This window comes from Glossina fuscipes, unplaced genomic scaffold (genome assembly GCF_014805625.2).
Source record: "Glossina fuscipes isolate IAEA_lab_2018 unplaced genomic scaffold, Yale_Gfus_2 1, whole genome shotgun sequence".
NCBI lineage: Eukaryota > Metazoa > Arthropoda > Insecta > Diptera > Glossinidae > Glossina > Glossina fuscipes.
In genome coordinates this window covers 34,298,360-34,312,086 of record NW_023998415.1, presented here as the reverse complement: position 1 = coordinate 34,312,086, position 13,727 = coordinate 34,298,360, and the positions used below count along the sequence as shown (strand labels likewise).

Genomic DNA, 13,727 nt, shown 5'->3' with positions numbered 1-13,727 from the left:
CCCTCCATCTTTTTTATGACCGTTTACTTTTACGTTCAATCGGCAAATGACCCATGGGCTTTTGCAAATGGATTAAGTCGTCCCCATGTTTACAGCCACTCCCCACATAAAGTCGTATTTTAAAAAAGTCATTACACATGTAAAATGAAGAACAAAAATTTAGATTACGTTGGGGAGATGGGAAACGCTTTTTGAACACTACCTCATATAAACCTCTCATAAACGGAAGAGAGTGAGAAGATTGAAAATTTGACTCAGAACAGAGATTACTCGTAGAAGATTTGCTTTGCGTTATATTTAGACAGCATTTGTTATGCTTTTCAAAGATTTAAGATTTCATATGCTAGGAAAAAAAAAAATTAATTATGCGAAATATAGACCAGAAAAAATGTAAAATTTTTTATAAATAAGCGATAAAATATGCGAAGAATTAATATAATATTGACAAAAATTTGAACAGAATAAATAACACATCGACCAACACAGATGCATTTTTAAACCCTTTTTTAGGATTTTACAGAAAACGTTGTTTATACTTCATGGCGAAAATGAGCGAGTAGTAGATGTTTGACAGAAAAAACGAATCCATACCAAAGATAGACGAAGCCAGCTCCTATTGGGAACACTCTTCCATAGTAGCGTTTTGTCAGAAGCTCATTCACTTAAAAGAATCAGAAAAACTTGAAAATTTTATAAAAAGCCCCGAATTGAAGAATGGCCACTGCCCTAAATACTAAAACCTTATTGAGTCAAAATTGAGTAACAAAGTAAAATTAAGTTTTTGCTTTAAAATTCTAATACAGACCGTCTTAACGGCTCTTAACAGCTATAATTGAGAGAAGTTGTTTTTGATTTTCCGAGGTATACGAATCGCGTTTAATTGACGTCACCATATATTAATTTTATTCTTCTACATATCAAAATCGAACCGCGCGCCTCCTGGATAGTATATAAATGAAGAAATATTATAGATAGGTTCAATATATTACACTACTTTGCCATAAGTTACCAGAAAAAAAAAAAAAAAAGAATAAAAATAAAAATAAAAATAAAAAAACCGCTGACACGTTATGAGCCCATGCGTTGTTAGTTGTTAGTTAATCAAGCCACATAAAAGATATAAACGAATGAATGTCGATTGTAGTGGCGACGCAGAAACTTTGCCTAAAGCGCGTTTACATATATATGCATATAAATATACATAAATATATATATATATATAATACATAGAATAAAAAAAAAAAAAATATATATATATATATATATATATATACATGAGATTATATGCAAGGTATATCGTATATAAGATATATAAAACAGGAGGCGGACATGTGCCGTCGTTTTCTGCATTCAGAGTTTTTGTCTGCATTTTGTAATTTTTCATTTCATTTTATTTGGCAACCGTTGCCAAATGTTTGTTTATGCTAATTTCTTTCAAATCGAATTTTAAATAGCCCAAAAATCCATGTCATGCACATACATACATACATACATATAAACATGCCTATATATATATATATATATATATATATATATATATAGCTGCCGACGATGTGTGCATATTGCGAGTACATAAAAAGCGTATAAAGAGTGTGCGAATATATATGTAAAGTACGATATACGATGTATGTTGGGCAAAGCAGAAAACTCTTTTAAATATAAAGTATACTGCGTAAATGTGCTTGCGATTATGTACGCTTGTGTATTTGTATATGCATGTATGTGTATACATTTGTGGGAGTGTAAACGATAGTTTTAATTCAATTAAGGCAAAACAGCTCTAATGAAAAGTAAATGTGATATATATACAAGAGCCTATAAAAAGTGTAAAGAGCATGGGTTAGACTTCTCAAAAGGTTGTCTATTAATTATTCAAATGACCTGCAATGAAAAGGAAATTTTTTCCTAAACCTTTTTACTTCAAAATAGTAGTTCGGACATTATTCGTACGAGCAAAGGTAGCTTAAGTGTCGCTTCCTTTTTCCTTATAACTTTCGTGATAAAATTCGAATATTCTTACGTTGATACACTCAAGAGTACAAAACAGTATTAATCTGCATTAAAACGTTCTTTAATCTAGCCTTATGTTCGTCTGTTCGTCCATCTTCTATTAACTAAATGTTGATTGAGTGTAAAAAAAAAAAAAAAAAAAAAAACACAAAGAAAATACTTCTACAAGTAACCCGGAGAGCGCTGATCTAAAAGACTTTTTACTCTTCAAATAGTGAATGTCCAAGTTTTGCATCCATTCTACCCGTTTTACAAGAAGCCAGTCTCTTTCTAGAACATTGCCCCCCCCGACAACAATTTTATTGAAAAAACGTCACATGCTTTTACCTTTCAGTCAATGAAATTCTTCCAGCAGTTGGACATTGGTGGATATAGGAAAATTTAAGCGTAATTGTACGTGCGTTTCTCTATAAGATTATCGTCTTGCAATTGCTCGAATTATACTGAGTATGTTCATATTTTCACTCATTCTCTAATATAAAATCACGGTCCGAGAGAGACCATAAGTAGGGCAGGGTAACGAGTGGCCCAGGGCATAAGATCAGCCCGTCCGATAAGTAAGGGCTTTAGCGCGTGTATTTCTTGAGTGGGATAAAGGGCGAAACTCCTCATTGCTACCGAACTATATAGTTTTTCAATTACATTTGCGTCTATCCGTTTGCAACCGTCGACCTTTGGACCAGATTGCTGCCATCTATGTTACCCAAAAGTACTAAGAATGACTAAGAGAAGAATCTTCGCCTTTGGCACAATCATGTATATAAGCATATAAAATTCCATTGAGGAATGTGGTTATATTGTTGTTCCATTTGTATAGCATTGGGTTATATAAGGAAAAAATAGAATTTTTTTTTTTTTTTTTTTTTTTGAACACACCTCGTATCTTAAAGACTTTACATATGTAAACATAATAATATAGTTTAGTTCTGATCAGCTTTATTTCTGAATCAATTTATTTTAATGCGGCCATCATTTTATTGGCACTTCAACTATCTGTTACCACTTTTTAGAAAGCTCACGTACTCAATGAGTTGACGTTTACAGATGAAAATTGTAACTAAGACTTCGTCCATTCACAACAAGGTATAACTCTTAACTCATTTGTTTTGAGTAACATATGAAATCCCGGCTGCGATCCGAAACTTTATACGATTACTTACGTACTCTCTAAGGCGAGACTGGACTGGAGACTGGAAAAGAAAAAATCCGTACGGATTGATTAACTAAGTCTTATAAAAGTCGAACGAATAGATTTTGGATGATAGGTATGAAAGATGTCTTTTGTTGTCGTTACGATGACTAAGTTAAGAAGAACAAGTTGTGATGTATTTAAGAAATGCTTCCAATTAGATCATCCATCTTTACTTTTAAAAAGTATCTGAATTACATTTAAAAGACAATAGATAGCAGTGTGTATGTAAACGTATACTTTTTCGTAAATCGGCTTTCCTTTTAGTCACATTTTTATAAAACCAATATTATCAATAATAATATTTTGAATGAAACGAGAAAGGAAAATAATCTATTTTTACGAATAACATTTTCATGATTGCATTTCCTTGTTATTGTCTATTACTTACTACTACGATGCATGGCTTTATGTATATAAACTTTATGTTTGTATGTGTGGGTGTGCGGTTAGATATTTGCATGTGTTTGTAAACGCCAACGGCAAACAAATATTGAAGTATTATTTATAGTCACAAAAACAAAAGAAACGAAAGGAAAAAAAAAAAAAATGAAAATAAAAAAAAGTAATAATAAGAACAGAAAGCATTTTTAAGATGATATTGGCATTACAGACAAAACAGTTATTTAGTTTATAGGAGAAAAAAAGGTTTAACCATAAAATCGCATAAGAAAGAATAAGCATACACACAGAAACTGAGGCACATGTGTACATAGACTCGAACGCGTAGAAAAACCTTATGAGCATAGCACGACTAAAGAGGAGGAGGAAAATCTTTTCGCTTGAATTGAGGCCACAAAGACATGTCGAATGACTTAAGGCAGTGCAGAGAACTCGAAGAATATGATAACAGATAAAATAAATTAATTACATCGATACATACGCCAAATAGAATCAAATCTGAACATAAGATATTCTTACAAAAGCGATAATCTTGCCAATTATTCGCTTTGAAGTGTCGTCCTGTCCTGCCTGATGGAGTGTTAGAAATGTTGTTGCTTTTTTGCATCAATTTTTGCAAACAATAAAACAATGACAGATTTAATCAATGATTCTTCAAGTTTTTTCTTTCCTTCCTCTTTCTTTCGCTTTTGTTTGTCAAGCTAATTAAAATTTTTAATGAAATTATGATATATGTAATTACATATGATAATAATAGTTGTTTATAGCGTGTCAAATGGAGGCAAAAAAAAAAAAAAAAAAAAAAACAAGAAATTAATAAATGACTCACACTAAGTTAAAATTTATCGAGTTGTCCAGATCATGAAAACGACTTACTATTAGTATATTGGACAACGAGAAGCTCAGCTGGAAAGCTAATTCAATTAGAAAGTTTGTACTATGACTTACATATAGATGGCATTATTAGTAGGAAGCACATATTTGTTGTTAGCGGCTTCTAGCTCTCATCTGAGAACATTATGTATTCCAATGTTTAGCATAGAGTCTAGTCTCGTGCAGAGACTGCATGCATAAAAATGTAGAGCTATTCTCATCTTTTACTTCACTGTAGGCCATTGTTTGGGCATATATGGAACTGATTTTGTCCTTTTCACGAAGGAGAGAATGTTTTATCTGGTCTAGTGTATGAGTAAAGTGCGAAAAATCCATTATTTTTTCAGAGTTGGCCCCAGTTTGCGTACTAAACGGAACATGTAAACGCGTCCCTCGGCCAGTGCTAATTGGCGTACAAGAAATTCCCATGTTTCTGCCATATTTGCAGAGAATGTTTAGAGCAGGCATCATATCGATCGACAGACGGACATGCTTTAATCGTTTCAACTTTTAATGCTGACCAAGAATGCATGTATTTTGGGTGACCTCTACAGTTACCTTCTAAGTGTTGCAAGCGTTATGACAAAACGAATGTTGTTTTGTTGCTCTGTTTCTATATACGTGGACGATAATCCTTACTTACGGTATTCAAGAAACGCCACCATTAAAGATATGATCGGTCACCACCTTTTAACCATTTTTCAGAACACTCGCGATTACAGACTTACAGATCTCAGGAGTATCAAAACATGAAATTTTATTTCATAGATTCAGAAATCAGAAGCTTTTAGATAAAATGCGATGCCGCTTTCATTGCTTTTGGCTAAAATGCAACTTCCTTAGCAGTATTAGTCTCTTTCAGTAAACACAGAAATGCTTTTCAACATCGATTTCTAACTTATATTCATCGCAAAGAATTTAAACCCACAGGATATCCTCGAAATCGCTTAAAAAAAGATAAGACATCGATTCCTTCACGTTGAACTGATGGCCTTTCATTTCCTTCAACATAACCCAATAGTGAGGGGAGATTAATATCTTAACTCTCTACATCAATTCAACTCTCATAGTTCAACTCTTAAATAGTCTACGCCATAGCGCCTATCTATTCAATTTTTTATTTAGTTTCAGAACAAAATATCAAAAATCATATTTTCGTATCACCACAAAGTTTTACTCTTCATATCAGCGCCTATAGCAGCTTATAATCTGATAAATGATTCAATGTAATCCAATTTTGCTAGGATAAGTTTATATATCGAGTCATTCATATAAGCAGTAATTCTCGCTTAAGACAAGACTTATTTGAAATGCAAAATTATTTGATCTAAGATCGTTCAAAAAACGATTTCAATCAAATCAAATTCTTTGAATGCATTTAGCATGTTCGAGGAACATTTCTCACTGATGTGTTTTTTTCCACGTGACGTCATTTTGTAAATAGATTCTTCATATGGCCCGGTCTAGATATATCTTTAATTGCATTCCTTCTGCTGGTTGAACACAAGAATGCATCTCTTGACATTATACAGATACAAATGGATTCAGCAAATCATTCTTATTGCTTAGATGGATGGCCATATATCAAGTTGATCTGTAAACATTTGTAAACATTTCCATAGATTTAATATACTCTTGCTGCAAGTGATGTAAAATATAATCAGTTTTTTTTTTTTTTTTTTTTTTTTCTTGTATTGATTATAGTACAAAAGTTCGACTGTGTGTTTTTTTTTTTTTGGATCACCCACCTTATCTACCAAATTGACAATCCTCGAACTGATATTCATTCGCAAGCCACGGAATAAGTGCCTACGTAGCAAGCACTCTTCTTCTTATGCAGCAGCTGTAATGGCTGTAAGTGGACATTTTGCCGGGCTTTTGAGTAATTATGTCGGAAATGAAATAAATGCATTGAAAATTAGTTGAGAAAATTATGCAAAGCTTATGGACGGGTATATTTCATTCATTCATAATATTTCCTTGTTATTTCACGAGCTTTTCAATGACTTGACGACTTAATTTTATTTTATTTATTAAATATTATAACTAATTATCGGTAATCGCTATAAGTCAATTTCACTTCTATTGCCTTGCGTTGCAGCCGCATTTATAAGATCAATTTTAATCTTCCCAATATAATCTATGCATGGATTACGTATCCGGTAAACGTGAAAACGGATTTATTTAATTTTAGGCAGAGGTATATTCACACATATACACGCAAGAGGGATACAAATAAAAGAAACATTAAATCACAAAAATACAATATATCTGTTAGTAGTAGTAGTGGTAATAGTAGTAGTTGTAGTAGTAGTAGTAGTAGTAGTAGTAGTAGTAGTAGTAGTAGTTGCGACTTATAGTCCTGCAAATTGCGTAAACGTGAACTGAATTATCCGCCATCTGCGATGTTACAAACGACAGCATGTATTTAATATATTCACCTTCCAGCAATGTGAGCAATATGAGCGATATATTACAGCAATTTTCACTTAAACACTTGAAACTACGTGAAAATAACGTAGAACATTAAAAATGCATTAAATTGATATATACATATATATATATACATATTTATGTATGTATGTATGAATGAAAAATGAGCCCATATTTCCGTGTTCAAATGAGTGTAAAAATTATAGTCCAGTTACAATTAGTTGTTGCGGTGTTTATTAAGCATATTTTAATAATTAACATTTATGGATAGTCACAGTCAGTTATATATATATATATATATATATATATAGTTATATTTTTATTATCGCCGCCGCTGATACTTTATTACACGACAGCTATTAGTGTACAATTATTTTTTACGTGACAATTGCATTAGAATAGACACAACGTGTTGTTCGAGTTGCTCGTATGACACGATTGCACTTATAGCAGCGAAAAGGTGCTATAAATACTTAGATATATATCTACATGTAACGCACATATGGCTACATTCGTACGCTAGTGTAATTAAATGAAAATTAAATTGTTTTTGGCTTGTCTGTTAATCAGAGTACATTAAGGTTAAAACACCGCAGCAGCATGAATGATTCCAGCCACTCTCACATAACATCGTGTAATACTCAGCTATGTATATTTATATATATATATATATATATATATATATATATGTATAGTGCACGATTTCAGAGAACAGGAGGTGGGGGCCATGAACAAACGCATGCACCTTGTTGTTTTTATATATACATAATATTGACAATTTATAAATATTTTAATAGTTTTTAATTAACCATTACAAAGTGTAAAGCTTGTCTGGTCGTAACTTGTTGCTCTAACTTAAAGCTTTTGTGTTTTTTTTTTTTTTTTTTTTTTTTCCTTCTTATATCCAGGCCCACTGGCATATATGCATGCATAACGTTGTAGCGTTGATGTGCCTTTATAATTTGTCCTACAGAGAGAAGTGCACGTATGCACGATTCCGTTTGTGTGTGTGTGTGTGTGTGTGTATTGTGTGTGTATTACCATTAATGATTATTTAAGGGTGCATTTTTTGGCCGTTGACTGCCACATAGTGCCGCCGCAACCACCACTGCCGCGAATCGCGTTGAAGTCACTTTGCCAATTATATATCGAAAATATGTTTTTTTTTTTTTTTTCGCCCCTATTTTTGTTTTGCCCCCTTTTCCCGGACAAGTTCGTGCACAAAAATACTAATTGTTTTATCAGGTGTCGTTATTGTTGTCTAATATGTGTTTCACTATTATCTAGTAAAGTAGATTAGGGCGCGTGACAATGTTTACCCATTATAGTAGGATAATTTTTGTAGAATTTTAATGACAATTAAAAACGGATTTAAATCTCTACAACTTTTCCAGCATAACAAATGAAAGGCTCTTTATGAGGCCTTAGCAAATACCTGCTGTTACAGCATTAACGCATATTGTTATTAGTTAGGGAAAGCGTTTCCAAAACATTCTACTATGAGAAATTGCGTTAAAGCTGTTGCGTAACTTCACGACAGTCCTGCTCTCATTTAAAGCCTACAACGACTCCATATAGACTCTTATATAAACTGTTTCATATTTTTATTTTTTTCTTTTTTTTCTTTTGATTTCTTGATCTAAAAATTATCTTTGATAGAAGATTTCATTTCATTTTACATAAAAAATTTATTATCAATAAAATATCTGTTAGTCTGTTTATTAAACCGTAATCGAAGGAATTCGAGAAATTTTAACGCTCTATGTCGTGGAGCTGGTCAAGTTCCGGCTTCGTGTTCTATACAGAAACTTTAATATATTATTATTCGACTCACCTCCGACGTATGGGATTATCAGGGATTCTCAAAGGTATACATGCTCGTTACCAGTATATCTGATATTTTGCATATATTTAAACACTTTCCTCCATTCATCAATCCGTCCACGTAGTCCTTTGTCGCAAAACCCCAAATCTCACCCTATAGGTCGCGATTTTTGAAAGATTTTTATGAAATTTCGTACACCGCCGCGTTCTAACTCAAGGACAAACTCTATTGAAAATGATTTGCATCGAATCTCTTATTTGATTGCTTCCTAAAAAGGTATATCTTGAAAAGTCGTTATATAATTAATTTTAACATTAATTAACTGCATTAAGGGAAATAGTAGCCAGCACTTAATGGTGGGCTTCTTTCTACCATAATCCTTTAAGTGTTTGCTTATATTTTGATGATTTTTTTCACTTGAAAAAGGCATTTATTGGGAAAAATTGGTCCAAAATATTCTAATCAATGCGTTTTTCATCATATTCTACAACTTTTTCCCATCTTTTCGGCAACCTGACGATCGGACGTGTCGAAAGGACGATATTGGTTTGGTAGCAAACCAATCGTCAGTCCATTTTCGCACAACTTCAGCATTTGCAAACGGCGCGCCAGCCAAGCCATGCTGCACAAATGGTAATCAGAAGGAGCTATGTCTGGCGAGTACACTGGATGGGGCAAAGTTTCCCATTCAAGCTGCAACCGTGTACTCTTGACAAGTCTTGCAACGTATAATCGAAAGTACTCATGCAAGAGGAAGACGTCGCGTCTCTTAACCGCTATAACTGGTCTTTTTTGCAGCAACAGTTTTTGCAGCTCGTCATACACTACACCTTGTTGATCCCACAATGTGCATAGCACGAACTTTACGATCGTGAATATTTCGCTTCGGTGTGGATGTGGATGGCTCTACTGGGCTAGGCCATGACGTTTCACGCTTGCACTTACAATACACCACAGCAGACCCTACTTGTTTTGCCTGGCAGGCAATGAAACCACGGCATTCATTAATTTTGAAACGATCTGAAATGGCATTTTGCCTCAACTCGTATGGTAGGCACTTTCCCTTCTTTTGGACCTTTCCGATTGCATGTAACCGTCCAGAAATAGTTGATGCACGACCTGCTAGACTGTTCGAGAGCCTTTTACGGGTATGAGGCGGGTTTTCGTCCAATATATCTTCCAACTCATTGTCTTGGACGTTTTTTGGTCCTTCAGATGGTTCTTTGGCATTGCCATGCAAGCCAGCATTTTTACAGCGACAATTAGGATAAGTTGCTGAAAGTGTGTGATGATGAGGTTCGGCAGTAGATTCCTTCAAATCAAACAACAAAAAAATGAATGAAATGGAAAACCATTGTTTTATGTAGAGAAAGATTAAAATCATCGCATCTAACTGTTGTGTACGTTGACACTTCGCATAAATTTTTTTCAATTTCACGAACGGCTGTCATTAGCCAAACTCCATGCAAGCACTTATTATATTATTGCACTTATTTGATAATAATGTGCCTTGATTCACAATCAAGCGCGCGACTTGTTATGCCGTCAGAAATCTTTGGTTGTCTGAGTCCAAAATTTACATGCTCATGTTTCGCGATGACAATGCATCTGACGGGAGTTTTCTGTGTTACCTTTTGCTTAAGTAAAGAATTCTTTGAAAATATTGAATATTTTGCATGCAGATAGATATTCGATATGGAATCCAATCAGTTCGTATGTACTTCTATAGTTATGCGAACTAGCAAAGGTATTATTAGCCTAATTACATTAAAAGGAAGGCGTGGCGAGGCGAGATGAATAGCTTAAAAGGCGATTATTACAACTATTTAAGGAAGGTTGTACACGTGGTCACAGCTAATGCACTGCACGCTGGCAATTCAGACGCATTATGTATTATGCGTATGGTATATGGAGAGGAGAGAAGAAGAGAGTTTTGAATGTACAATGCTGAGAACGTAATTAAATTTAATTTTCTAGCTTTTCTGTTACCAATATCCGTCTGGATTATGACTTTGGAACGTTTTCCTCGGTATCATCTAACGCTTGTGTTGTGAAAAGTGCAATAGTAAAGCGGATGGGGAAAATTGCTTGAATTAGAAAAAAAAAAAAAAAACTAGATTTCGATAGACGCTTTCTTATTAAGTGAAGCAATTTCGGGATCTCTCTATATATAGTAAAGAGAAAATATTTCTTAAATTTTAATGTTTTTTTTTCAAGTCTTTTCTTTGTTGAACACACACAATATCTCAAGCAAGTTAAAGGCAGTATAAAGTCAATTCGGAAAATGTAAAAGCCTTGAGGCAACTTTCATGATAAATGCGGAGTAAACTATGTGGTCTTCGACTTTGCGCCAAAGATTTCGTTTTTTTTATTCACTTTTTTTTTTCAATAATAAATGTTCGCATAGAAAGTTCGCCTTCTCGCCCTCAAGCGGCAATTCATCTCTTCGATGTCATGGTGTACGCAGTATTTGGCTCCGCACTAGAAAGTGGATAGAAAAAGATGCACATGCGGTTGCTTATGACAATTTGTGAAAAAGGAATTTTGTTATTGTTGTCGTGGTTGCTTTTTTGTAACATTCTTTAAAAATTATTACCAGATTTTTTCATCATCATTTATGCAAACTTCTTTTGCAAGTTGTACCAAATTATTGTCGCATAAACGTGGCGCAGCTCTCTACACACGACAGATAACATTAACGAATGGAAAGAAGTTTAAAAGTTTCGTGTTTTGAAGATATATATATATATATATATATATATATATATATATATATGTATATATATATGTATATATTTTGATTTAGTCTTTTCGAAAATTTGTTGTCGACTGCCATGGCATCATGAAATTATTTATGGCACATTTTTTATGCCCATTCAACCGTGCGTATATTATGCGTATAAGCAACGTTCCTGGTTGTCAATATGTATTAAGTTAAAGGCTTGCATACGTTTCACTGCACAACACAGATGACTAAATAATTATAGCAATAATTTATGCGTTGACATTGCTTTACCTTTGACATGTCAGGAGTAAATGTTAAAATCATATAACATAAATGGTTTGAAAGTTCAACTAAAAAAAAAAAAAAAAAAAAAAAAAACGAAAAAATTCGAATAAAAATATTTCTACGCGATATAATGTGTGTATGACAACTTCAACTATCAGCAAATACAAAGGTTTTCTTGTAGCTGCCTCTTCCTTCGAACGAAAAGTTCATGAAGAAGGAAAAAGCAAAACCATCGACCCTACTTTTACTTCTTTGGCGATGACTTAATAAAGCCGTATTACAGGTCAAAAAAAAAAAAAAAAAAAAATGACAAAAAAATTACAAAAAAATGAAAAAAAAAAACACAAAATAAAAACTACAAGAAGAAAAGAGAAAGCTTGCCGCCATAAAAAATATATATGCTCAAAGCTACCTACCAACAAACAATTATTTGCTTTATCGAGGGTAGCTTCTGCAAGAAATTGTTATATTTTATTCGCTCATTCGTTTTCTTATCCTTTTCTCCCTCTTTTGTAGGTACTATCGCGCGAATACTGTACGCTATCACAACGACCGGTGTGATGCTGTTTGCATGCTTAATCACTACTGTGCCATTACACGAATAGATTACAAGGAATTTCGACAATGCCTCGAAAAAGAGCAAAATGCATTACGTTCGAAAGCCATTCGCTCGACGCTTGACCGTAAAAGTGTTTATGTGTTGGCGCTGATGCTCTTCGTGATGAATATGATGCGTATACATCGTATACTAAGGTGGTTGGCCTGGAATTACACAAAAGTTATAACGACTTGTCAGCAAAGATGTCAGCCGCTCTTGTTCGGTATGAGACGACAGAAATCCAATGCAACTATAACTATATCAGAATTTCACAATGCATACATGAAACCAATGACTACAATGGTAAAGAGAATGTGCTTAAGGGTCGATTGGTCGGACATTCTGTCGAGTAGTTCGCATATGCATTATGATATAAAGACAAAAGATTTTCTGGCTGATATAAAGTCTTATAGAGTTGAAACGATAATAACGATAACGGAAGCCGATAAAACGACGACGAACGCTACTAACCTCGTCAAAGTTAGAACACATACCTGTAATTATTGCCTGCAACAAAAACCTGAACAAAGTAATGATGTTACAGAACGATTTAGTTCAATATCGATCAAACCACGTTACACTATGGCAGTGATGGTGATTTCAGCAATTAGAGCAATGTATAGCAACAGATTCATCGGTAATGCATTAATCATTTTGAACAATAACTTCAATGGCTTTCATTTTTCACGCTCGCCGCAACGGTGTATGAAATGCTTATCACTTAACGCATTCATAAAGCAGAATAGCAGGCATCTCTCTTACCGGACCACACAAATAAACGCACTCTTAATCTCCTTAGAGTTCTTTTGTGTAAACATTTATTATTCTCTTTACTTAACGAAAACAAATACAAGAATTTTTCATCACATCTTTTTAACAAATAACTCAACGAATTAGTTTAAGGTCATTGCAACTCAAAGTGTGCTCCTTTTGTTTGTTTGTATGTTTGTTTGGTTGTTTGTTCGTTTATATTTTATAAGATAAGCGCTTTATTTTTCTATTACAAAGTAGACCATATGTTAATTTGTTAAATCATTAGAATAATGCCTAGTTAAAGAGAAATTTCTTTGTTTTGTATCGATATTGAAGTAAAAAAAAATAAAAATAAAAAAAATAAAAAACAAAAAAAAGCCAATAAATCGTAAAATAAGCAAAGGAAAATTATATTCGGTTATGGCCGAACCTGGCCATTATGCTCACCACCTTTATTTTGGAGGGGGGCAAAAAAAAAAAAAAAAAGACAAAAGCAACGAAAAATAAAAAATTTTGAACACTTTATTACCGTGGGTGGTGCTGATCCAAATTTTTCATTTTCCATGTCCAGGCACTATAACTGAAATACTTTGTGAATAGCGACCAAGAACCCTAACGGGTGCGTACGTCATTT

At 33.6% G+C, this 13,727-nt stretch overlaps 1 protein-coding gene across 1 annotated transcript in view; it reads left to right on the top strand.

Annotated features, from left to right (window-relative positions):
• Positions 1-13,721, top strand: part of LOC119645303 — a 139,667-nt gene extending 125,946 nt beyond the window's left edge. The window contains exon 11 of the mRNA XM_038045440.1: positions 12,259-13,721. Coding sequence (XP_037901368.1) covers positions 12,259-13,237 — 979 coding nt within the window. The 3' untranslated portion in view covers positions 13,238-13,721. The remainder of the gene's footprint in view (positions 1-12,258) is intronic.
• Positions 13,722-13,727: the final 6 nt, after the last annotated feature.